This window comes from Xiphophorus hellerii, chromosome 5 (assembly GCF_003331165.1).
Source record: "Xiphophorus hellerii strain 12219 chromosome 5, Xiphophorus_hellerii-4.1, whole genome shotgun sequence".
Lineage (NCBI taxonomy): Eukaryota > Metazoa > Chordata > Actinopteri > Cyprinodontiformes > Poeciliidae > Xiphophorus > Xiphophorus hellerii.
The window spans coordinates 23,573,271-23,596,543 of record NC_045676.1 but is presented as its reverse complement, the minus strand read 5'-3'; the positions used below and the strand labels follow the sequence as shown (position 1 = coordinate 23,596,543).

Sequence of the window (23,273 nt, the reverse complement as noted above, 5' to 3'; positions counted from 1 at the left end):
GAGCTGGAAAGCATCTAAAAAAAAATGCAACACGAAACCTCTTGGGGGCTGTAATTACCAACTACAATTATGACTTCACAGTCATAAAGTTGCAACTTTATGACTGTAACTTTATGGCAGTAACGTCATAAAGTTATCACTACCAAATAGTTTGACCCCAAACGTTTGAGCAGTATTTATTTACCCACAGAACATGATTTACAGTATATACAGCGCATATTTACTGTTGATGTTACGATACATACAGAGCAAATCAGTTTTTTTCCCAATTCTGTTTTAGTTTCTGTAGGAAATTCTTAACATCTCTTGTTATTTTCTTTAACCAAGCGATCTTTAAGCAACTACAAAAAAAAAAAAAAGAAGAAAAATCGAGTTCTTCCAGCAGAGTCCTGCTGCTGATTCTTTGTGGCCGGGTTGGAGGTTTCTTCACATGGGGTTCGGACGAGAAGGAGCGTGTGGCGGCCGCCTGTGTGAGAGGACCATGAACATAAACACCTCTGGTTAGTTTCTGGTTCTGTTGAAAACCAAACCTCACTGGAAACAAAGCATTCACACCGAGATCTTTATCGTCTGGGAACCACGTTGGGGTAAAAAAAAAAAAATCATTTCAAATGATCAACATCACTAACAGGATTAACAAGCTGCTGGGGCTGGAAGTGTGAGAAATGTTCTGAAATGTTTTATGATTTACAGCCAAAACTAGAACTTAGTGGAAGAAAACAGAAAACTGCCACTTAGAATATTAGCCAAAATGCACCAAGACGATCAAAACAGATCTGCAGCAAAAGTAATAATTACTCATATACTCACAAACCTGGGAAGTTTGAAACTTAAAACTTTCTCTCCAAGTAAAAAATGCATAGCTTTCTCATTCATTTATGTATTAGTGGTGAGCTCCAAATCTTCCAGGTTGGAAAGCCTTCTTATTGACTGACACAAAAAGAAATCATATTTGGTGAATAATTGTTTTTTTAAAGTTTATTATGGTTGCAAAATGGCTAGCACAGTGGCGCAGTTGGTAGAACTGTTGCCTTGCAGCAATAAGGTCCTGGGTTCGATTCCCGGCCCGGGGTCTTTCTGCATAGAGTTTGCTTGTTCTCCCTGTGCATGGTGGGTTCTCTCCGGGTACTCCGGCTTCCTCCCACAGTCCAAAAACATAGACTGTTAAATTCTCCCTAGGTGTGTGTGTGCATGGTTGTTTGTCCTGTATGTCTCTGTGTTGCCCTGCGACAGACTGGCGACCTGTCCAGGGTGACCCCGCCTTTCGCCCGGAACGTTAGCTGGAGATAGACACCAGCACCTCCCGACCCCACTAGGGTGTACGGAGAATGGTTGGATGGTTGCAAAAGCTTTATCAGATATCATCCAAAACTGTAAAATCCAGCCAGCTGTGAAGCACGGTGGCCGAGGTATCATGATATGGGGACCTTCCTCGTGTCGTGTCAGGTTTATGTCTATTATATCCCATCATTTCTGAATACACCAAAACTCTTGAAGAGTTCACGTTACCTGAAGCAGGAGAACATTCTTAAAAATGGCCACTTCAACAAGATAGTCTGGACACACCAGGAAGTAAAAAAAGATCCAGGTTGAATTGGTTTTGATGTCGAAATCTTCCCCGTTTTTGTGTGCTATGTTGCATTGTTTGAGTTCATATTGTAATCCTGTAAAGCGTCTTTGAGTGATTAGAAAGTGTCGTGCTATTAAAATGTATTAATCTTATTGTTATTCCAGCGCCGGGGTTTCCAACCTGAGGCTCTGGAGCCACAAGTGGCTCTTTAAACCTTAAGCAAAGGCTCTTAGTGCGTTTCTAATAAGACTTTTAGTAGTTAGAATAATTGCATTGAATTTCCAATGAAAGATGTTTTTAGAACAATTTCTTGTCTTTAGGTATGAAACTATGTAAGAACAAAATGTATATGATAAAGTTTTATGTTTTTCTGAATATTAAAACCTAAAAGCTGAAATAAAAACATAGCTCTTTAAAAATGACTCCATATTTCCTCTAGTAAACATTTCTTTTTGTTCAGCACCTGAAAAAAAAATCAAAACATTTGTGACTCAAAACGAGTTTTGTTTCGCTGGATTGAGGTCAAATCCGGCTCTTTGGGTTGAAAAGGTTGCAGAGGAACTTGTACAGTTCAATCTCCACACATTCTTCAGTTTATGCAGCAAATGTTTTGGTTCGTAAAGAAAGCAGCGACTTCTATTTCCGCTTCTTACTTAAATCACTGCTGTTTCGTTTCCCTCCTGTGGCTTGATCCCAGATTTCCCACATCTTTCCCGAGTGCGTTTGCTCCATCACAGAGGAAACGTTCCAGTTCTGCTCAGCTGCTTCCAGGTTTGCACCATGCAAATATTTAATAAGCGTTTGCTCACATCATCTTGAGCGAAAAACAGAAGCACGAGAAAAGGCATGCGGCCAGAAGAAGCACCAACCACCAGAGCTTTTGGTCTCGATTTGGTTTTTATTCATAAACATAAAGGCGACGTTTCTCAGATTTATTTAACAAATGGCTTTAAGCTCTGAGGAAATTTCAAAGACCTTGTGACACTTTTTCCATTGACGGTAAGCTTTGTGGAAACTCTCAGGCAAAGGACATTCTTACATCAACATCTGTGTAGTTATTAGTGTTACATAAGACGTCAGCACTTCCCTTCTGGTTTCCATCTCTGATTTAGGTTTGCGTTTCCCACAGAGGGAGAAACAATAAACCTAACAGGAGTGTATTATTTAAGAAAAAGCTACTTGGTAAGAAGCCGAATGTTATAAATCAGCTTAAGTGAAGAAAAAAAAAACATGAGAATAATTATTTTTGTTAAATGCTGCTATCTACTGAGGTGTTTAGTGTGTCAATATTACAGATTTAACATTAGCAAGTGTTCAACTCAAACGTTTCTCCTACGTAAATATATATATATATAAAAAAAACCGTTGTACATCATATGCCGCTTTAAGATGGATTTTATTACAAAGTTTCTGAGGAAGGCTTAAAATTTGTCATCAAATTTATATCTTTTCATTTTGCCTTCATGTCGTCGTTGAAAGAAAAAAAAATATATCTACACAAAAATGCCTCTGAAAAGCACAGACCTAAGAGCATAACAGTAGTTTGTAATCGCAGAGTGGAAACTATTTTTAGTAGAACATTTCTGCTAGTAAGTGATAGAAAAGTGTAAACGGGGTCTGAGAGACCAGATGGAGCAAAAAAAAAAAAAAGAAGGAAAACAAAATGACGTTTGGGGGAGTTTCTAGTCGAGCAGGGAGGGCTCTGAAGGACGGATGATGGTGGGTCTGTTGGGTGCAGCCGGCGGTCTTCTGCTGCAGGAGAAAATGGTGGAAGAGAGGAAAAGGGGAGGGGAAAAAAAAACAAAACATGCAAGGAGAAAATGTTATCATTTAGTCATGCAGCGATTGTTCCCAAAGCACCAAAACAACCCCCCCAAAAAGACCCCCAGCAACACAGACTGGCAGATACGTCATGCGTGCAGACTCGTGGGCTTCCTGGGCTCATCACCATGGCAACAGGGTCACCTATTGTGTCCGTGTAGATGCAGACGGAAAGCCAGACATGTAATGGGTCTAAATTCTAGTCGGGATTACTGACCCTGAAGCACAAACGGCGCTGGCGTTCCCGCGCTTTAAAAGCTTCAAAACGGTTTTTCAGGTGCGTGTTTGCTAATTACCAACAAAACGGTGAAGCTCAGTCCGAATGAGACCGAGTCTCAGCTGGACCCAGACTGATTATAAGCTGTTCATGCAACATTTCTATCAGCTCGTCTTACATTCATGTTGATCAACAAGGAAGATTTTGTCAGAAATCTTAAATAGGATTTATTCGTTGTAAGATTAATCTGAAACGAGAGCCCAGATCGTATGTTTACATGATGCACTGAGCCCACTGGGCCTTTAATAGTTATTACCTCAGCTTAATTGAATCCTTTATATGTAGGGTGTGATAATGTCACAACATGCAACTGCAATTGATAATAAAAAATAATTAAGTGTAGAATATGAATATACATAGCCTTAAAATTGCATTATTGCTCATTATTTTACTCGATGCTAATTTTACATTTTTGGCTTTTTTTTAATGACTGACATTCAATGCCATGTGTTAAAAAAAGTTTTTGAGTGAACTTCCTGAAATATCACAGCATGATGAAACAAGGTCAGGTGAAATAATTATTGTATTGGTAATCATTTATCGTGATACATTTCTTAATATGACAAGAGTTTTGATTTACAATAAATTTCAATGAATGATGTTTGAAACCCCACAAACCGTCCATGCTGTTAGAAATGTTGTTTTTACTACTTTCTGTTTGTTCAATGAAAGCGTCAATAAGTATCAATCGATTTGAAAATATGATTAAATACTGTTACTGCGTGCAGCTTAGTGATAGAAACTTCACTTTTAAATTACAAATGGAGCATTTTTCAATTCCTTGTGATGCTTGTGATGATATGATTGCTGTGCCCCTAAAAAAGTAGCAATAAATTCCTCTTATTGTCACTTTTATCAATAGTATCACAAAATGTTTCCCACATTTACATTTGCACCAAAAAAGAAAACAGAAGAAAAGCAGTGACCCTCCAACTGCCAAAAATTCCTCACGATATGACATAAACCTCACAATATGTCACAACAAAGCTCTAAATCACGTAAGGATGTGTAGGTGTGTGTGTGTGTGTGTGTGTGTGTTTCCATCTACCTGGGAATTCCCGGCGGCAGAGCTGGAGGCACGCGGGGCGGCCTCGAAGGAATGAGGGGCACAGCCGAGTTGGCATCGTACGGCGACGGACCGCCGGGACGAGACGGAACGGGCGGCGCTCCGAACGCCGGCGACGGATTCAGAGGAGCGGGCGGACCCGCGGCGGGGCCCCTCGCTGCCGGGGGCCGGTTGGGAGGGGCTGCGGTCGATGCGAGAGGTCGGGACGCCGCAGGAGGACTGAAACAAAGAGCCAGGTGTTGCTTTTAAAATTTTATGTTCATTATGGATAATCTGAACAAATCAAAGCAGTTTATTGTTTTAAAGAAAGAAAGAAGCTGCTGGTCTCATATCTGGCAGCTCTCGGGTGCCCCCTGGTGGACATTACGTATTATGATAAAGGCAGTTTGCTCTCGTTTTGATTTGTAATAATCGATAAAAATCAAAAATAATAATAAAACATTTTTACACAGATTTTTTAAAATGAAACACAAACCGTTAATTTATTCAAACTTTTTACACTTACACTAATATTACAGTTTTAGTCATGCTCACCCGATTTTTTTTAATGTTCAAAAAATAATTAATATTTCACCTGAAGTTATATGTGAACATGACAAAAACAAGAAAATGCAAACATTTCATCACAATTTTACACTGCATTTTATTTATTTATTTATTTTTTTGCAGCGTTGCAGCACATAGAAATAAAAACATGCTGGAACAGAGATGTGTATTTTATGAATGACTTGATATTTTCTAAATAAATGTTCTTTTCAAAGCTTTGACTATTAAGTAGGTTGAAAACCGTCTAAGTTAAAAGTATTAACTTTTCATGCGTTCCTTTTTGTCTAACATCTGTCACCTTGGTTCTTTGGCGATCCAAGTGTCATCTACGGGTGGCGGCACCGGCGTGGAGATAGTGGTGGTGCTGATGTCTCCGATGATGACGAGCGCCTCCTTCAGGGCGTGGTACATCCTCAGCATCTCGTCCCTCCTCTGAGCCTTCTCCGCTGACTCCTCCATCAGGCTGCCCTGGTCTCCAGCCGAGTACAGGTAGGCCAGCAGCTCGGAGTGGATGAAGTCCTTCGTCTAAAGCGTGAAAAATGAATTTAAAAAATGTAAAGTGAGGAATGTTGAGCACCTCACAAAGTTATTCTTTGGTATCCTTACAAATAAGGACGTGTTTAATTTTTAACAGCACCAAATCGTCAGCAGTAGCAGGGCTTTGAAACGATTGTGAAAACGGTTTGAAGAAAGAAGCAAACAGATCTGGATAAATCTAAAAGGTTTTTTTCCTCACTAAAACAACGATTTTCTCAGACGTTTATGACTTTCTTCTGGTAATAATTCATCTACTCTACTAACAGTAAGACTTTACTGTCATCATATTATGACTTCATGTTAGCAATTTAAAAGAAACGTCTTAGTTTGGCCCTATTAAGCTTGGGTTTGTCACATTTAAGCATCAAAGTCGCTCAAAAACAGATTTAAACAACAAATCAGACCAACATTAGTACTAGCACTAGGAATGCATTTGACTTTTTCTGCAAACCTTCAGTGGTGATGCTACGTGCTAAATGGATTAGCCGATTTGCTGCAGAAGCTAAAGAGAAGTGAAAACCCCCGTCAAAGACAAGAAATTTGCAAAAATTGTTAAGAGCTTTTTTTCTCTAAACATGTTGACAAAATAGAGCCGAAAAATATTATAGCTGAGTGTACTTAAAGGAGTTTTATACACTGAAATCCCAATGAATGTCTCTGGGCTTGGTCAAATTTGTGAAGTTAGAAGAAAACAGAAATCGAGTGTGTTGGCTTGTGTGTGTGTGTGTCTGTGTTTGGCCTCATTGTGAAGTTTCCTTAAAACCCGTTTAAAATGCACCAAGCAGAACCATCTGGCAGCAGGAATGCTCAACTTTACATGGAAAAAAAAATCGGGACGTACGTTGTTGATCATGAGGTGCATGATGGTCTTGGGCATGAGGTCCCTGATGGACTTGTTGACGATGCTGATGTACGAGTCCACCAGGTTGCGGATGGTCTCCACCTGGCGCTCCAGCTGTGGATCCATGGACACCGTGTCCCCGGGAATCATGGAGTCCTCGTTCTCGTGCTGAGGGACACCAGAAGCGGACATGACGTCATCCACGCAGAGGAAACGTTTTTGGAAAGCCAAAAGAGAGTCTCTGCTTGCAGTGTGCCTGAAAACTCAACAGGGAACATCTAGTCAGCGGTAATCTTTTGTGCACCTGGTCTTTCTCTGGGTAAACACCGGCTCTGAGGAACGAGGCCTTCCAGCTGTCCACGTCTTCCTGGGTGTCGCAGGCCAGCTCGATCTGACGCAGGTCTTTGTACACGTTCCTGTGAAAGAACAGAACCTAAACATAAAGCTTCAAATCCAACGAGTTTAACAAAAAAACAACAACAACAGACAAACAAAGATGTCAGCACCTTTGTTCGGTGTTAAAGATGGCGAAGACGTGCTTGCTGGACATGAAGCCCTTTTCCACGTCTCTCAGCTTCAGATTGTCGAGAGGCAGCATGAACTTCTTCTCTTTCTCCTGATGAAACACTGTGTGTGACATTCTGCCAGAGACTGACAGCTACACACTCACTTCCTGTTGTTTCTGCAGGTTTACCTCCTCGTCTTTGTACCAGGAGAGAGACTCGGCGGTCAGGACGAACCAGTAGTCCTTGGAGCCGCCCTTCATGATGCTGATGTTGATGGTGAGCCAGCCCCTGCGGATCACCTGAGCGGTCCAGAGAAACACCTGGTATTTAAAAACTCATCCTAAAAGAGGAGGCAGAATGCTACAAGCAAATGAAAATGCAGCTGAGAGAGTTTGGCGCTTCAATTTGATATTTGATTTGCCACAGTTTTTCTACTCGCTGTTGTTTCTGTGTTAACATTGGTAACTTTAAATCTGCAGTACGTAACTTTTATGAAGAAATATGTTTTTCACACATTTGTTCAAACTGTCATGACAACATACTATGACAGTATGCTTTGAGAGATAATATATGGGGGAAAAAAACAAGCTTCTCTGCCTCCTTCCTGTTGTCCTACATTCACTGGAGAAATACTCTGCATGGTCAGAAACAACCAATCAGATCAAGGAGGACGATCTTAACGCTGTCAATCATGCTCGTGTACACGCCGGTCACACTCTGCCATTCGCTCTCTGCTGTGATACATCCCCTTGCTTTCAGCGGAGCCTGCTATGAATGTACGGGCTAGTTAGCATAGCAATCAATGACAACAGCTAAACGGTTTTCCTGTAACTGTAAGTTGCTTTTCCGCCATTAGCATTTCGCAGCGCTTACACGAACATGATGGACAGTGCTAAGACCCTCCTCTGTGTTCTGATTGGTTGTGTATGAATAGAAGTGGTGCATTTCTGAAGATGGGAGCAGGACCACAGAGAAAAGGAGCTCGATTCTTTCACAGATCGACTGTCTCATGTTATTCTGTCAAGATTCCACAGCAGTTTTAACAAATATGTAAAAAAAAAAAAACATTGTTTATAAAGTAACCTACTGCAGCTTTAAAGAAATACATAAAAACATACCACAGAAATGCAGCACTCTGACTAAAATGGTGGACTGAGTTTTATTTGCAGAGCTACAGTACAGAAAAATGGGAGAAAATAATCTTCACAGCAGTCATGGTGCAAGACATTTTAGGTTGTTTTTGACGTCTAGCGTAGTGTAGAGAGTTGGAAAATGTCTCTGTGCTCCTTCAATAAAACAATACTCAGCATTTCAAATTGTGATCCGACGGATGATTTATTTTTAGGAGTTTTTCGCAAATCAGATGATCAGAGGAAAACCACTCCAGCCTTGTGATGTAACGGTTTACAGCGTTTTACAGACAAGCCTCACCACCTGCTGCCTGTAAATCTGCAACAATTAATCTTAGCTTTCCCGTATTTCTTCTAATTTCACCATCATCCATAAATAGACGCAGAACAAAATTCTTAAAAGCTCAGAAGAAGCTGTGATGTCACTTGTTTACACTTAAAAGCTGACCTGTGAGTTCTCATAAGTCTGCGTAATTCTCACTTCCCTCTTCCCTGACGGGCATGAAAAAATATTTTTCGTCACTATATTGAGCGAGCAGCGACTCCCCCCACCCACCTAAAGAGGAACCGGGGGCCAGGTGCTTACTAGAATCTCCCCTGAGCGGTTTAGAAGGAGGAAGAGAGGAACAAAGAGCCAATGGGGCCCAGGAAGTAGCATGGAAAGATGAACAATAACAGTGGAAAAACAAAACATTGCAGTGATGTAAGAGAGCTGACTTACCTGGTTGGGCATGACTCTCTTCTTGGTGGCGTTGGCAGCGGTCCTCTGCTGGGCGCTGCAGGAGAGAGGCGTTCAATAAAATCAGAACAAAAACTGGCAACTATGAAGCGTTTTAGGGTTTTTATGAAGCGGTTTCTTTTCACACACTGGAAGAACCATCAGTCGACTCTTACACATTCAGTCTGATTCAGTTACAAATGAAAGAACATTCGAAAAAATTACTCTGATCAATATAAGTCCAGAATATATTTCTTTATTTACTAATATTCCATTTATTGTTTTTAAGTTATTGCATAGTTTAGCATTTTTATGGCTGGTTCAGTTGTATTTTATGACTACAGCATATTTCATCAATTCTTTTATCAGTATTCGTCCCCAAAGCAATAAAAGAGTATGGATGAATGAGGGAATGTTTTATTGCTTATATATTTATTCTAAACTTTTAAAACTCAGGTACTCTATTAAGTATAAATAATATTCCTATGCAGACATCAGTTACACTTTGTGGTTTAAGCATTAATCTTGCAATGTGCAAATCTGTACTTATGCTTCAATTTCATTTTTATGCATTTTATATGCAGAAAAGCTCTTAAACCTGACAGTAATCCAATGAGAAACCAGAATCATCCAAAAGCAAACCTGAATTTGATTATTTATTGAAATGAGTCATCCAATTTTGACAAGGCAAGACAAAATGTGTTTTAAATGTAAATAATTAGTTTTATCTGTTGCACGGACATTTACATCTTCAAAATAGGTCAGTTGTGCGTTAACATAAATTCCTTTTAACTTTGCTCATTTAATGCGCAATTAACGCACAAGCTTCTGTACCATTTGGACCTCGGCAACAATGTGATTTGAACGCTGTGTTCGTCTTTGTTTTGGCTGTTTCTTAGAAAGTAATCTCTGAAAACAGTTCCAGTCTCTCTGTGAACATCGCTCAGTTGCGGCTGATAGGGACAGAAACAGGATGAACCCGCATAATCATTTTACTGTTGTAGACAAAAAAAAAAAAAAAAATGCAGCAGAGCATCTTTTTACATGCAGTTATTCACTACTGAAGCAACATTATCTGCTTTGCACAAATAAAAAACTGTAAATGCAAAAGCAACAGATGATCCCAGCCTTTTGATCTAAAATAAAATATAACACAATGTACATTGTGTTAAAATATAACACAATGTAGAACATATCATCCTGTGGCTTTTTAACTCCGAAACTGAGAAGTTTTTGGACCCACGTCGTTAGAAGTGATGAATTCACTTAAAGAAAGAACGCTGGCTGAACACCGCAGAGCCTCTCAAACATCCACCATGAGCTATGATGCGACATCATCCTTGAAAATTTTACAGTTATCCACAGACCAAATCTATCTTAACAGCCAATCAGAGCAGTCAAGCCGGATTTTAGTCCCTGGTAATTATCTGCAGATTCCCAGTAAGAGTCCCCATTAATCTGTATCAGAAGTTTATCTTACTTTGCGAATCCAATGAAGTCTTCATGGTTGGTGTTGATGTAGGAGAGCTCAATGTCGATCAGCAGCAGCACCTGAGAGGGAAAATACGACACGCTACATTACCTGCACAAACAGAGCATAACTACAATATCCCAGTATACTGGAAATCTTTTTGCTGCCAACAAATGCAAACCTGGTCTTTGGTCTTGTTGTCTCTCTCTCGGATGTGAGTGGTGACGATTCTCTCCGTCTCTTCTCTCAGTCGAGGGTACGAATCCAACTGTAAACACCGACGTGTGTGCAGGAAGAAGAAAAAAACAGCTGCAGACTGACGCAAGTAATCCCAAGCTGCACACCTACACATTAGCACATCGTGCAGAGCTCCTACAGTGCCTTGTAAAGATATTCAGACATTCATATTCCTTTACGTTTTTCAAATTTTGCGACATTAGAACCACAAACCTCTGGATGTTTTTATTGGGATTTAATGCGACACGCCAACACAAAGTAATGGATGATCACGAAGTGGGAAGAAAATGACACAACATTTTCAGCTGCTTGACAAATAGCTTTTGTACATGAGGTGCCGCCGCAATCGCTGCACCACTCTCGCATTAGGAGGAATCTTTGTTTAACTTGCTGTTTTTTTTGTTGCTTTTGTATTTTTTTTTAGAAGTGTTTATTCTAAAACAAGTGAAAACAAAAATTTTGACCAAAAACAGTTTTGCTGCTGCAGATGAAGCTTTGTGTCTGACTGTCTTTTCCTGACATCTCCGGGTTCCAGTTGAGTCCAGGCCAGTACCACGGTGTAACATATGCACTACTTTACGTTGATCACATAAAATCCCAATGAAGTGGATTAAAGTTTGTGTCAAGTTGGCAGAATTGGAAACAGAATTGGAGGACTGAAAACCCCACAAGGCACTGTAATTACAAGCTGCACGGATTGTATTAGTACACCTGCACATTCCCGAGCAGCGACACTTTTACAGATGGTTCAAATAGGACAGCATGCACCAACACGTTTGCCATCTGCTTGACGTGAGTCTCAACAAATCAGTAAGTAAATCAGGGGAAAAGTGACTCAGGAAGACGGGAAGACTGAAGAGTGTGTGGGAGAGGTTTCTAAATTTGCGTGTGCGGGGTGGAGTTTGATTTAAGAACGGGAAGGGGTGAGGACTTGTTAGAGAGCTGATCAGTGTGATGACGGGCTGCGTTTAAATTCAGTTGGTCATTAGATTTATAATTGAGGGTCAACATTGAGCGGTGCCTTGAAGCGGTGGTGAAAAGTGACGATCAACAACGATGACGGTGGCTGGTTAGTCCTTTAAAAGCTTTCGATTTTGCTCTTTCGCTTATTGCCTCTCACTCTTCGTTCTGCTTCTGTTCACATTTACCTTCTCCGAGCACTTCCTGATCAGGGTGACAAGCTCGGTGACGACGAGGTCTACGCATTTCAGACAGGGGTCTTTCAGCTTAATGACCTGCTTTTTCACTATGGCCTCAAAAGCCAAGTCTGGGGTGAAGAGACCTGTCCTGTGGTGAGGCATCATGGGAGTCGGAGTTTCAGTGTCAGGTAAAAGAATGAGGTGAGCATAGCGTGGGTCATAGTAGGACAGAAGGGAGAAAAAAAATGGTGGAGAAAAGAATAGTTGGATGGGATATTGTGGGGAAGAAAATAGAGCATTGAAGCATGTGAAGAGAGATAAAACAGGAATTAGGTTAGCTCTGCTTCATGTTCAGGACAAAAACAAGCTGCAGGTTCTTAAATCTGCTTTACGGGACAAAAACAGCTTTTTAGTGACACCACAAGTGTAGCCAAAAACAATGAAGTGAACTTTGAGAATCCAAGAAAACTTCAAAGAAACTAAGAGAAAGTTTGGCTGATTGGAAAGGAAACAAAGAGAAATGATGGACAACTTAAAACTTTCCCTCAGTGCTACACATACAGAAAGGGGAAAAAAAAACAACTAAAAAAACCAAACAAACAGGAAGCAGCAAACCAGAGCATCCCACCAGATCAAATGCCCAGAAAGGATGACTGTGCAAAGATAAAAAGTCTTGTTTCAACCCAGTTCAAATGAGGCCTGCAGCTTGTTTTGCAGTGAACCAGCACAGAAACATTTCACATCTGCCTGTAAGCACGCAGACAGCATTCCACCGCACTGCAGTCCAGCCAGGACACCAAACCCCGTCCACAGACGGTTATATATGCTGTGCATGGACTGGACGGTCAAACGGGACCCAAAATCCAGCTTGAGCTCATTTGTTGACAGCTAGTAATTGACCTACCCACTAATCACGAGTTAAAAGGAAAACCGTGCAAAAAGGAAGATGCAATAGTTATCTCTTAAGCGGAACACCGTCTTGGTGACTTCCAGTCAGATTGGATCAAATATTGGTCATTTAATGCTGCAGTTCTAAAAGTTAGGGTTATGAAACGCAAAGTTTGAGGCTTTGACATGATCTTCCCGTGGCGGTGTGGCTCTCGTGGCACGATATTTCTCGTCAAAGTGAAGTCTGGTGAAGTGGAATGTTTTATAATGCGAATGCTTGACGTGAGGCCAACATCAGAGTTTTTATTTTACGAAAACGGCCGCTGCGTCTCTGTGAAATAAGTCGGCTACTAATTGAACCCAAAATTATTTAGAAGTTACTGACAGGTAGATTTAAAAAGCCTCAAATTATTCTAAACAATTTGGGTTATTTTTCTACTCAACAGCTGAAATAGATCCTTTTTAATGTGCATTCCTTTCAATACAATGAATCAGGAAATTCTTTACTGAAATTTGGGATTAAATAAAATTCAGTAGGGGAAAGTATATAAGTATACACTAGTTTATCTGAGTAAAAGTTTCAACTCAGCTGCTTTGATGTTATTGAACAGTGTTTTTAAAAGTGGGGACCACTAGAGGGCGCTAGAAGGGAAGCTCATGGGGAAAAAATGCTAGAATAAAACAATTTAATCTAATAAATGTTTAAATCGTAACTATTTAATCACTTTTTTATCAGAAAATCTAACGTGTTTCAGTCACTGTTCTAAAATATAAGTACAAATAATTACTTGAACTGTCACTTGCCATGCTTCTCTTTCTGATTGGCTGCCAGTCAAATTCATCAAGCTGCTTTGTTCCTCACTGTCCCACACTGAGGCTAAAAAAAGCCCCCAAGAAGTCACGGTCGACTAAAATTAGAAGGTATGAGGCAGTATTTATGCTAAACAAATGCAATAATTATTAAACAGTAAATAAAAGTTAGAAAAAACACAAAGAGTTGATGGTTTTTACTTGTTTTTCTGTGGCTCTGTAAAGTGGGTCCTCAGCAGAAGCTGAAGCTGACTGGGTGAAGGAGCCATGGCATGGAAATGTTTGGCAAAATTAAAACAGCAACACAACGTTTTGCTGACATTTATGCAATTAGTTTATTCTTGTAAAGAAAGAGAGTTTATGGGTTAAAACATGAGAAGTAAGGGTCACATTGTAGGCATCACTGTTGTGTTCTTTTGGAGACCGTTGATCTCACGTAGAAATCTTATTTGACTCGTTTAACATGGACTTTGAGAAGCAATTGGATTTTTTGAGGTAAATGTTTAGCTACACTTGTTGGCACCTTTCTCAATGAAAGCAGATGTTCTGTCACAAAGTGGGATTTTATCGATTACCGTAGTAGTTTTGTGATTTTTCACTGGCGGGGATTTCAAGGTTTAAAGCTGCTACCGTCTGCCCTTTTTCAGAGGGTGTTTTTCTCAGTCCATGAAAACAAATAAAAACACAGCGCTGGACAGATATGGCTCCTGGCTGCACTAACTGTGCGCTGGCACGACAGTCCGACAGGCGGCCATGCAGCGATACCTTATTAGTGCATTGTCTGACTGTGTTGATGAGTTCCTGGATGACCAGGTCGATGGATTTCAGACAGGGCTCTTTCAGTTTAATGATCTGCTTTTTCACAATGGCTTCAAACGCCATGTCTGGGGTGAACAGGCCTGTCCTGAAGGACATACAGATAAAACACATGGACACAAGGACTGAAAATAAAAAAATCAAAGACAGGGAAGACATGAGCAGACGAGACGTTGTGGAGAAAACCAGTGAGAAGGGGAAGGAAAAGAGAACCTGGAGTCAAGGCAGCCATGTGGCAGACAGACAGAAGGTTAAAAACATAAACCTCATTTCCAGAAAAGTTTCTTTTAAGGCGGCCATTTTGTTTATGTCAAAGAGTGTGACAGATGTGTTGCGGTAGCAGATATCAGAGTTCATCTGTGCAATCATTCAGCTGAATTGGTCAGAGGTGATTACCACTTTTATCCAGAAGAGGGCGTGCCTGTGCTTTTCTTGTATGAACTGGAATGAAAGCCCGATTGTTGAAAGGATTGTTAATGGAATTATAATCACGCAATAATGGACCCAATCAGACATGTTAATGGAATTACCATTGTTCAGTAAATGTAAATAAATGGAACTACTTTACTTGAATAACAGAGATGCTTCTTTTTTAACATTAGTGGAGGAAAACAACTTTACAGCGACACTAATAAGCATCTGAAGCATTTCTACTGTTTGTAACAATGAAATATAGCAAAATCACTTTATTTTTACAATTAAATCTGCTAATTGTGGTTCTTCTGGCTAAGACGATGTTTAGAAAGCATAATAACAGAAAAGCGCATAACATTTTACTTATTTTCTTTTTCTTAATTTCACAATAGAAACAGTTCTGTTTTGTCTCTACTTTTCCAGTAATTCAAAGCCAAGTCAACTGACACAAACAAAGCCTTATAAAAAAAACTAAATTATACTATTTACAGATCAAATGAGAAGAAATGTCCACTTTCTGATTTTATTAAACTTATGTGTGCTGCCACACACTTACTAAACACACAACGGCACAAAATAAATATCAGCGTATTCACTGATTAATGTTGTCGTATTTAGAAAAGATAAACTAACACATTCAAATATAGATATGCAACACAATGATAAACATTTATCTTCCTATTTTTTGTGATTTTCTGGCGAGTGTTGGTCATCTCACACTATTATCTTTGATATGAAAATGTTTCGTACAAACCGTCCGTCAGATGCACCTGACAGGTGACGGAAAGTCACTTTCAATGCTCCGCTCATCGCCTACTTTCTCAAAAACATAAATTGATTAGCAAATGGGAAGATTTGGGTTTGCTGCATATTGAAAACCATTTCTGGAAATGAGGTTTTCAAAAGTGATGACGAAAAGAAAACAGAAAAAAGATGAGAATGGTGTAATCTGGACAGCTGACAGAAGGGCGGGAACTAAAATGTGGAGTAGTTTTTTTGGCATGCTGGCTGAACTTGCCTGACTCCATGGATGTTCTTGATGGCGTAACTGATTTCTTTGCGGAGCTCCTTCTCATCAAACTCCATCTGAGACACAAAAGCCGCGTCACATTTTACTTGTTGTCAAAGGGCTTCTTTAGTTTTAATTGACAAGCAGGAAAAACCTTAGATGCAAAACGTTTTCATTTTTAGTCAGAAAGAAAGTCTGTCTTTAAATCCCACTGCAGTTTAGAAACATGTCAGAGAAATCTCCAAAATTACCTTCACCAGCTCGAATGGGAAGCGCTCGTGAAAGATCCGGTTGATCTTCGCTCCGCCGGACAGGTTGGAGGTGTCCACCTGGTCTCCGGACCCTTCAATGCACTTCTCAAAGTCCACACCAAACTGCTGCACCATCCTACAGATTCATGCAACATCAGCTTAGCCAAAGAGTTCAAACACGTTTTCATTTGTGTCCGTCTGCATGTGTTTATACGAACTGGAGCAGGGCCTTGGTCTTCCGGGTCGGGTCGTCGGGGCGGAAGTTCTTGTACTCCTCCACTTCTTTCTCCAGCGACAGCATCTGGCTCTGCAGCTTGCTGCGTAACCCCGGCAACGTGTCACGGATGTGGTTGGTGAGTTGCTGGAGGAAAAAACAAAATTAGGTGGAGACGATATTAATTTTTCAATTTACAGGCACTTAGAATGTAAACTCCGTCTTAAATATGTTCTCGGAAGTCCAAATTTACAAGTTAAGAAAAGAAGAAAACATTTTCTAATGTTCAGAAGGATGGTTTTGTTTTCACCAAAGGCAACCTTGAAATCTGAAATGATTTCAAGGTTGAATGAGCTTCCGTATTAAACTGTTTACTTGCAACTTTAATGGTTAGTGTTAAGTATGTTACACAAATTAGTGAGCAATGGCTGTTTGCAAATGTTGCTAAATGTGCAAACTGATAGGAAATAAACTGTTATTAGCCTTTGCTGATTATAGTAATTAGACTACGTATTGAACTTCCTTTTCAACTTGGAACGGAAGAAAGCGAAGAAACTCTGGAGCTCATTGTGTAACAAAGATGATTCAGAAAGTGAAAGGCTTTACTTCAGACAGGGGCTTTTTCTGATTGGCTGCAACACAGACTGCTACAAGAGATCCCTCCTGCTCACACTATAGAGACTCTGAAGAATCTTGGATATAAATATCCACGTTCCTTTTGGGATTAACAAAATATTACTGAACAGAACAAAATGTACCAGAACATGGTTTGGTTGGGTGCGACGCGTCTCCCAAGCAACACTTTCAAGTCAAACGACATGACAGTGTTTAAACCGGGCCGGGTCTGACCTGGTTGAGGGTCTTCTGCAGGTGCGGGGTGCCCATGCGCTCGGCGATGTGTCTGTATGCCGGGTGAGACAGAAAGAACTTCCTCTCAGCCGCCAAAGCAGCGCGGATATCTTTCTTTCCATCTATGTCCTTCTGACTGCGGTTCACCACCCCGATGTAGCCTGACGAAAAATAAAAGTGAGATCTTCTAAGATCACATTTCTAAGATCTGCTTAGAGCCAGACTGAGAGAGACCGGCGACTCTGAGAAAAATCACGTGTGCAGAGTTACCTCTGCGAAGTGGCAGCAGTTTGTTTTCCAGGATGTCTCGTGCATCTGTCCCCTCGTCCATCAGGTCCAGCTTCGTGATCACGCCAATTGTCCGCAGCCCTAAACGCAAAAGTGTCACAATGATGGTCTTAAAATTGCAGCTGGAGCTAATTTTACCTGAAAACTCCTTGTGATCGTCATATATACAACATGTCGCTGCAATCCAATAAAGAACAGCTAACTCACTGATGATATCATCGCGCTTTGAAAGATAAAGAGCTAAAGATAGAACTAATTCACTCATTTTATCTCTACTTGCTTCCCCTTGGCTACCAGGAAATCTTTTAATAATTAAATAGTTAATTAAAACTACAATCCAGCTTTATTAGTGAGGCAACGAATGACAAGAGAGCGGAAGGGAGGAAGTGAGAGGAAGCTAAGAACAAGGACCACATTCATTTTATTCAGTACTAAACCAAGTTAAAGTTAGATTGAATGACTGCAGGGTTTCTACACGTTTCACCAACTCAAATTTAAGACATTTTAAGACCAGTTTGATTGGAATTTAAGACCTTTATATCCAAAGAAATGTACAAACTTCATCCAGCCAAACAACAGGAGATAAATTTGCACTTACCCATGACAGATGCACAAAAAAAGCTAGCTAGCAAACAAGGGTATGCTAACAATGAGTCGCAGGATATAATGCAGATGTGTGCATGTGAGTCAACCTTTTGCCTGATAAAAGTCCTAATTAATGGTCCTACTAAGACCAAATTTAAGACCTCTGATGAACAAATTTAATGCCAACTAACTTTTTAAATGAATTTAAGTCAAGTTAAGGCTTTAATTTGAATTTTTAAGGATCCACAGATTAAAACGTAATCCAGGTCTGAAGGGACGGTCTCACCTTGTGGGTCCACCTCCTTGGCGATTTTGAGAGCGTCTGAGTTTGCCAGGTCTGTGTTGGCCGGAGTGACGGCCAGGATCAGGCAGCTCTCCTTGACGATGAACTGCAGCAGCATGTCTCTGATCTGGTGCTCGATGTCCGGAGGCTGGTCGCCCACGGCTACCTTGGTCATCCCCGGCAGGTCAATCAGGGTCAGGTTCAACACTGAGCCGAGAGAAAGACGAAAGGAAGGCTGAAGTCAGCCGGGGGAAGTTTAAATGCGTGGAGTAACGGTTTTAATGTGCGGATTCGGTACCGTTCGGGGAGTAGACGCGGAGGTTGATGGGGACGGGGGAGATCCCTTTGTTTGACCCGGTGATCCGGTCAGTCTCTGCTTCAATCTCCATACGGACCTCATCAAAGTCCACAAACTTGCGTCCCTTACAGTGCAGGAACTCCGCATACTCTACAGAAGGAAACGAGTGATGAAGGCGGCATTGAGCACAGATGACTGGCGCAAAATAAAAGTAAAATCAACGACACAAAAATGTGCAGAATAGCAGCCATTACTACAGAAAGAATTTTTTTTTTTAATTTACTTTAACAATAATAAAGATAAATTACAAAATAAATAAATAAATGATAAATAATTTAAATGAGAATGTTGTGAATTCTTATTTTGACCTAATTTGATGCAGCTCCCATGAATCTTTTTACATTTTTGACAAATTAAGATCTAATATTTTAGAATATTACTAAAAAAAAACTATTTAAATGATGACTTTATAAAAGACAGAGCAATAAATTTGATTAAATGCACAGCCACTCCAGGCAAGAAGGAACAGAATAATACAAATTGGTATCAGGTTGCACGGTTGCAGCGATGGAACAATTTTTTTGATAAATTCAGGATTCAAATTCTAGCTTACTGCTGCTATTCACGTTTTAAAATAAACCCAAAGTTTTGTACAAAGACGGAGCTTCACCTGCTTTACTGTTAACCAGCTGGAGGATGAGCGGACGGCGGGTGACGATGCCGGATCCTCTGGGTAAAAAGTCTCTGTCAGACACAAAAAAAGATTAAGAGTTTAGTTTCTGGAAACACAAACTAAGGAAGAACATTTACATGTTGATCCTTCATTCTTAAACAGAAGATAGACGCTGCAGGGTACTTGTTTATTTTCTGTTTATTTGTTTTTTGAAGGTATCTCTAGCGTAGCGCCTTTGTGATCAGCTGTGTCCCCTTTCTGGAGGAAACCATTGCTAACCTATTGCTGTCTCTAACTTGGTGAACTCTTTTTGTTTACATAGAAAGCTCCCCTGGCTCAGTGTTTCTCTGATTAGCTGCGTCTCTTTCCTGGATGGAGTCTGTAACGAACATTTATTGTGGCGATCGGTTCTATGGACTCTTTGTGATTCTGCATTTCATCTCCTTTCTACCCTCCCAGGCCACCATCATGGCCGCTGATCCTGAGGACGGTTCTGCTGGAGGTTTCTTCCTGCTCAGAGTTGTTTCTTTCCACTTTCACCACATGCTTATCTATTGCAAAATCATTGACTCAAGGCAATCTTCTGGGGTCCTTTACCTTGATTGACTTTTTCCTAATTTGCATAAAAGGTTTGGCTGAGTTTGGCTGTACTTTATGATGTTTGGATTAAATTGCTGTTGCTGTATTTAATTTAATATGACTGCATCTATGACTGGGTTTTTAAAGATTTAATTTCTGGAAAATCTTGATTTTTTTTCCCCCCACCAATGCCCTCCTTGGGTTTCCGTATTTTAGAGTGATGTCAACATACAGAGAGCCGCCATCTTGTTTGATGAGCCAGTTTTACTGATTCTGTTTATTTGGACTCTGAATTCAGGTCAACTCTACAACAAAATACAACGGTCAGGCTAAGATGTTTTTCTTTTTCCATTATAAGAATAAAGTGAAGATATTACAAGAGTACAGTCGTAGTAATTCAAGAACAAAATCATATGACTCAAACTGAAATAATATGATATTGGAATCATAATACAACACAACACAAAGAATTGCTTTTTTCTCATAATTTTAAGATGTTTTTCTGGTAAAAATGTTGTCTTTATTCCGCTAATATTATGACTGTGTTCCTACAACTCACAGAAGGAACGACTGAAATAAAAGCCACTTTTTGAAACTGTTTTCTGCCATTTGTAATTTCTTTGTTAAGAGAATAATGCAAGAACAAAAACAGACTGAAATTGCAAATCGGTTTGAGAGAAATTAGAGATTTTAGATGTAAGCCACATCGCCCAGTCCTGGTTTTACTGCAGTGACTGAGATTGATATGAATTATTTAATCTGGACCAAATTGAACTGCATGTTTCCCCGTGAGCTGGACCTGCTTCCGTCTTCTGAAGTGACTTTAAATGACATTCGCTGTAAACGAACACAATCTAAATAAAGTTGAAGCATCTGCCTGTGTTCCCTCTTCTCATTGCACACGTGCTCATCGGAATGGAAACTTCTGCTCAATACAATCGCGATCATTTCCAGGTCAGTGCCCCCACATCTCTGCAGGCGAGGAGAATATGTCTGTTTTTCTGTCCGTCTGGCTGTCAGGTCAGCAGGGAGACTCAGCATTTTATTCAAAAGACAGCAACTAGAGCGAGTAAAAAAAAAACAACAACCTTCATATATGGACTAAGGTCAATAGCGGAGGACATGCACATATATGTTCCCACTGCTCCTGAAGTTCAGCGCTGACCGAGCAGTTAGGATGTTGCACAACTTTGATTTCCATCCTGTTTCCTCAGTCACTTCAGATCATGAATCCTTATTCTGGTAAATCACTCAGAAACGCCTCTTATTGACTGCCATTTCTGGAAGAATGTTAATGAGTGATCTATTTCACGTTACAAAGGCTAAGCAACAAGAAGTGAGTCATGGGGACTGTTTGATTTAGTCAGATAAGACCTAAACTCCAGGTTATAGAACAGCCCAGTCAAAGTCAAGACCTAAATCCAATTGAAAATCCCATCTGATTGAGCTATTTTGCAAAAAAAGAAGAAATTGTTAAATCTTTCGGGTCCAAAACTAGAAAGGAAAGACAAAAAACATGCAGCTGTAGTTGCAACTACATGCAGGTCTATAAATCAGTGACTCAGGGCGACTGAATACAAATGCACCACACACTTTTCAGATTTTTATTTGCACATTATATTATCCTACTTAGCAACCGTCAACTAATTTGTGTGCAACAGAAAACACTAATGACCAAATGTGGACAACTCAAAGGGTTAATTACATCTTTGCGAGGTTCTGTCCATTACAAATGAGGAGAACCGCTTATTTGGACCGGTCAGAAACCAAGAGCCACTTATTTTAAAAACTAACACACTGGAGTCAAAAGCCTGCATGGCGTCCCTGCATGATTACCGAACATGGGAACAGCTAGCAGCTTTGTGGGTGTCTGGTACCCGGTGTGTCATGTACGCATGACGGTGCAGCTGGTGACATGACTGACGACCCGGGCGCAGACACATCAATGCCTCCACTGTCTCCCTGTGCGGCTGCTGCGGGGCTCCGAAACAAAAGGCGACAGGAAAAAGAACACGAAGACGTGGCCGTCCAGTCTACTTTCACTCTCACACACACTGCACTTTCGCTGAGGTTGAGAAAAACTATGCGGATGCACCAATCTTCAGCAGATTCAAAGCAATTAAATTTAAACAGATGTTTTCTCACCATTTCTACCAATTTCTCTAACTACGTCCACAAAAAAAGGGGTTTTCTTTTTTTTTTTTTAAAGTCACAATTGATGTTTGGCTTTGTCAGGATTTCCTTAATCAGCCCCACACATAAACACAAGATTATGCAAATGGGTGAAGCTCCTGTTTCAATTCCTGTGTGGCTCAATGATAAGCCATTATATCTGCCAATGACCTCAGGAAATCTACAAACTGACCTTTCTCTGCCACACCCTTGAAATTCAAACAGTGACCTATGTGACGTGAGGTCTGTGTTTACAGCCAGGCAATCTTATGATAAAGCAGGCTTTGTGAATGTTTGACAAGACATGGCTGATAGGAGGCCCTGCTGACAGCATTAGATTAGTCATACACTCGCAGTCACTTTTTCACCTACTCAGTGCCTGATTAAAGTGCATTTTAATGTATTTTACACTAATTTTGCAGAATTTATGTTGCCTGTCAAACATCTGTTTTTTTTTATGCGTGAGCTACGTAGGAATGGACTGTGAATAGCCCCAGAATGGAAAGAATCAGTTTTGAGGGAAAAAAACGTTACAAACTGGGAGGAACCGACACACTGGGCGCCGAAACAACTGCTTAGCTGGCGAGTTTTTGGTTGTTGTTTTTTAACGCAAGTGTTTATGAGAAACTAACAGTAGCTAAACTCGGTCTAAAAGCAAAGAGATGAAACGGAAGAGCAGACACGGGATGTACAACCTTCCAACGAAGTTCTCCAACACGGAGCTTTTCCCTGCGCTCTGCCCGCCGACCACCGCGATCTGCGGCAGGTCCAAGTTGCAGCTCTGGCCGATGGAGCTGAAGGCGTCCTGCAGCTTGTTGATGAGGGGAATGAGGTCCTCCATCCCCCGGTTTCCCATAGCGGTGCCTCGGTGAGCCCTGCGGGCTTTTTATCCCAGACACCTCGCTAGTCAAATTACGGCTCGCTCTTCCGAAGGGAGGGGGAAAAAAAAAGTTCCCAAATTTCTCAGCAACCTGCCACTGTTTCTTTTTGAAAGTCTGTCTTCTACTTCTTTTTATTTATTAAGGGGAAAAAAAGACGGAAAAATTCGGTGAATTTATCAGCTACTTAACGGGTCAGTGAATAATAAAAGTAACTGCTTACAGTGAAAACTTCTGTCATCATCCGGTCAGGCGACACCCAGCCTCCGCCGGAGGTCGAAGCCCCGCCTTTCGAGGTCTGCTCGTCCAATCATTGGTCAGATTGAGCGTCCGTCATCGCGTACGTACGTAGACTCACGCACATCCATGTTTTAATTTACTAACTGGACGTTTCTGGACTTGAACGT

At 40.6% G+C, this 23,273-nt stretch overlaps 1 protein-coding gene and 1 long non-coding RNA gene across 6 annotated transcripts; one reads left to right on the top strand and one right to left on the bottom strand.

Annotated features, from left to right (window-relative positions):
• Positions 1-147: 147 nt before the first annotated feature.
• On the bottom strand, positions 148-23,144 carry dnm2b (dynamin 2b). Of its 5 annotated transcripts, none has more exons than XM_032562475.1 (20): positions 22,684-23,143; positions 19,235-19,308; positions 18,565-18,714; positions 18,270-18,473; positions 17,381-17,479; positions 17,111-17,271; positions 16,266-16,408; positions 16,048-16,183; positions 15,806-15,873; positions 14,323-14,461; positions 10,665-10,751; positions 10,493-10,563; positions 9,016-9,070; positions 7,353-7,463; positions 7,165-7,274; positions 6,963-7,074; positions 6,659-6,826; positions 5,579-5,805; positions 4,717-4,953; positions 148-466 (listed from the first exon to the last, which is right to left on the bottom strand). In XM_032562475.1, exons 1-20 carry the CDS (start codon positions 22,842-22,844, stop codon positions 427-429), a joined length of 2,553 nt encoding a protein of 850 aa, XP_032418366.1. In that variant the 5' UTR covers positions 22,845-23,143; the 3' UTR covers positions 148-426. The 5 variants fall into 5 exon arrangements, with proteins under 5 accessions (XP_032418366.1, XP_032418365.1, XP_032418362.1 ...); XM_032562474.1 differs by lacking the exons at positions 148-466; positions 14,323-14,461 and adding exons at positions 2,449-3,319; positions 11,869-12,007 and having other exon boundaries at positions 22,684-23,144; XM_032562471.1 differs by lacking the exon at positions 148-466 and adding an exon at positions 2,449-3,322.
• On the top strand, positions 7,401-20,411 carry LOC116719788 (uncharacterized). The gene is made up of 2 exons (XR_004339265.1): positions 7,401-7,487; positions 19,697-20,411. It is a non-coding gene; the product is annotated as an uncharacterized LOC116719788 (long non-coding RNA).
• Positions 23,145-23,273: the final 129 nt, after the last annotated feature.

Bases quoted from the DNA above. Each gene is read 5' to 3' on its own strand.
- dnm2b (XM_032562471.1), bottom strand. From the start codon at position 22,844: ATGGGAAACCGGGGGATGGAGGACCTCATTCCCCTCATCAACAAGCTG. The intron at 6,827-6,962 runs GTGCACAAAAGA...GGTGTCCCTCAG, and splicing joins TTTACCCAGAGAAAGACCAG to CACGAGAACGAGGACTCCAT. The intron at 3,323-4,716 runs GTAGATGGAAAC...TTTCTCCTGCAG, and splicing joins CTGCCGCCGGGAATTCCCAG to CAGAAGACCGCCGGCTGCAC.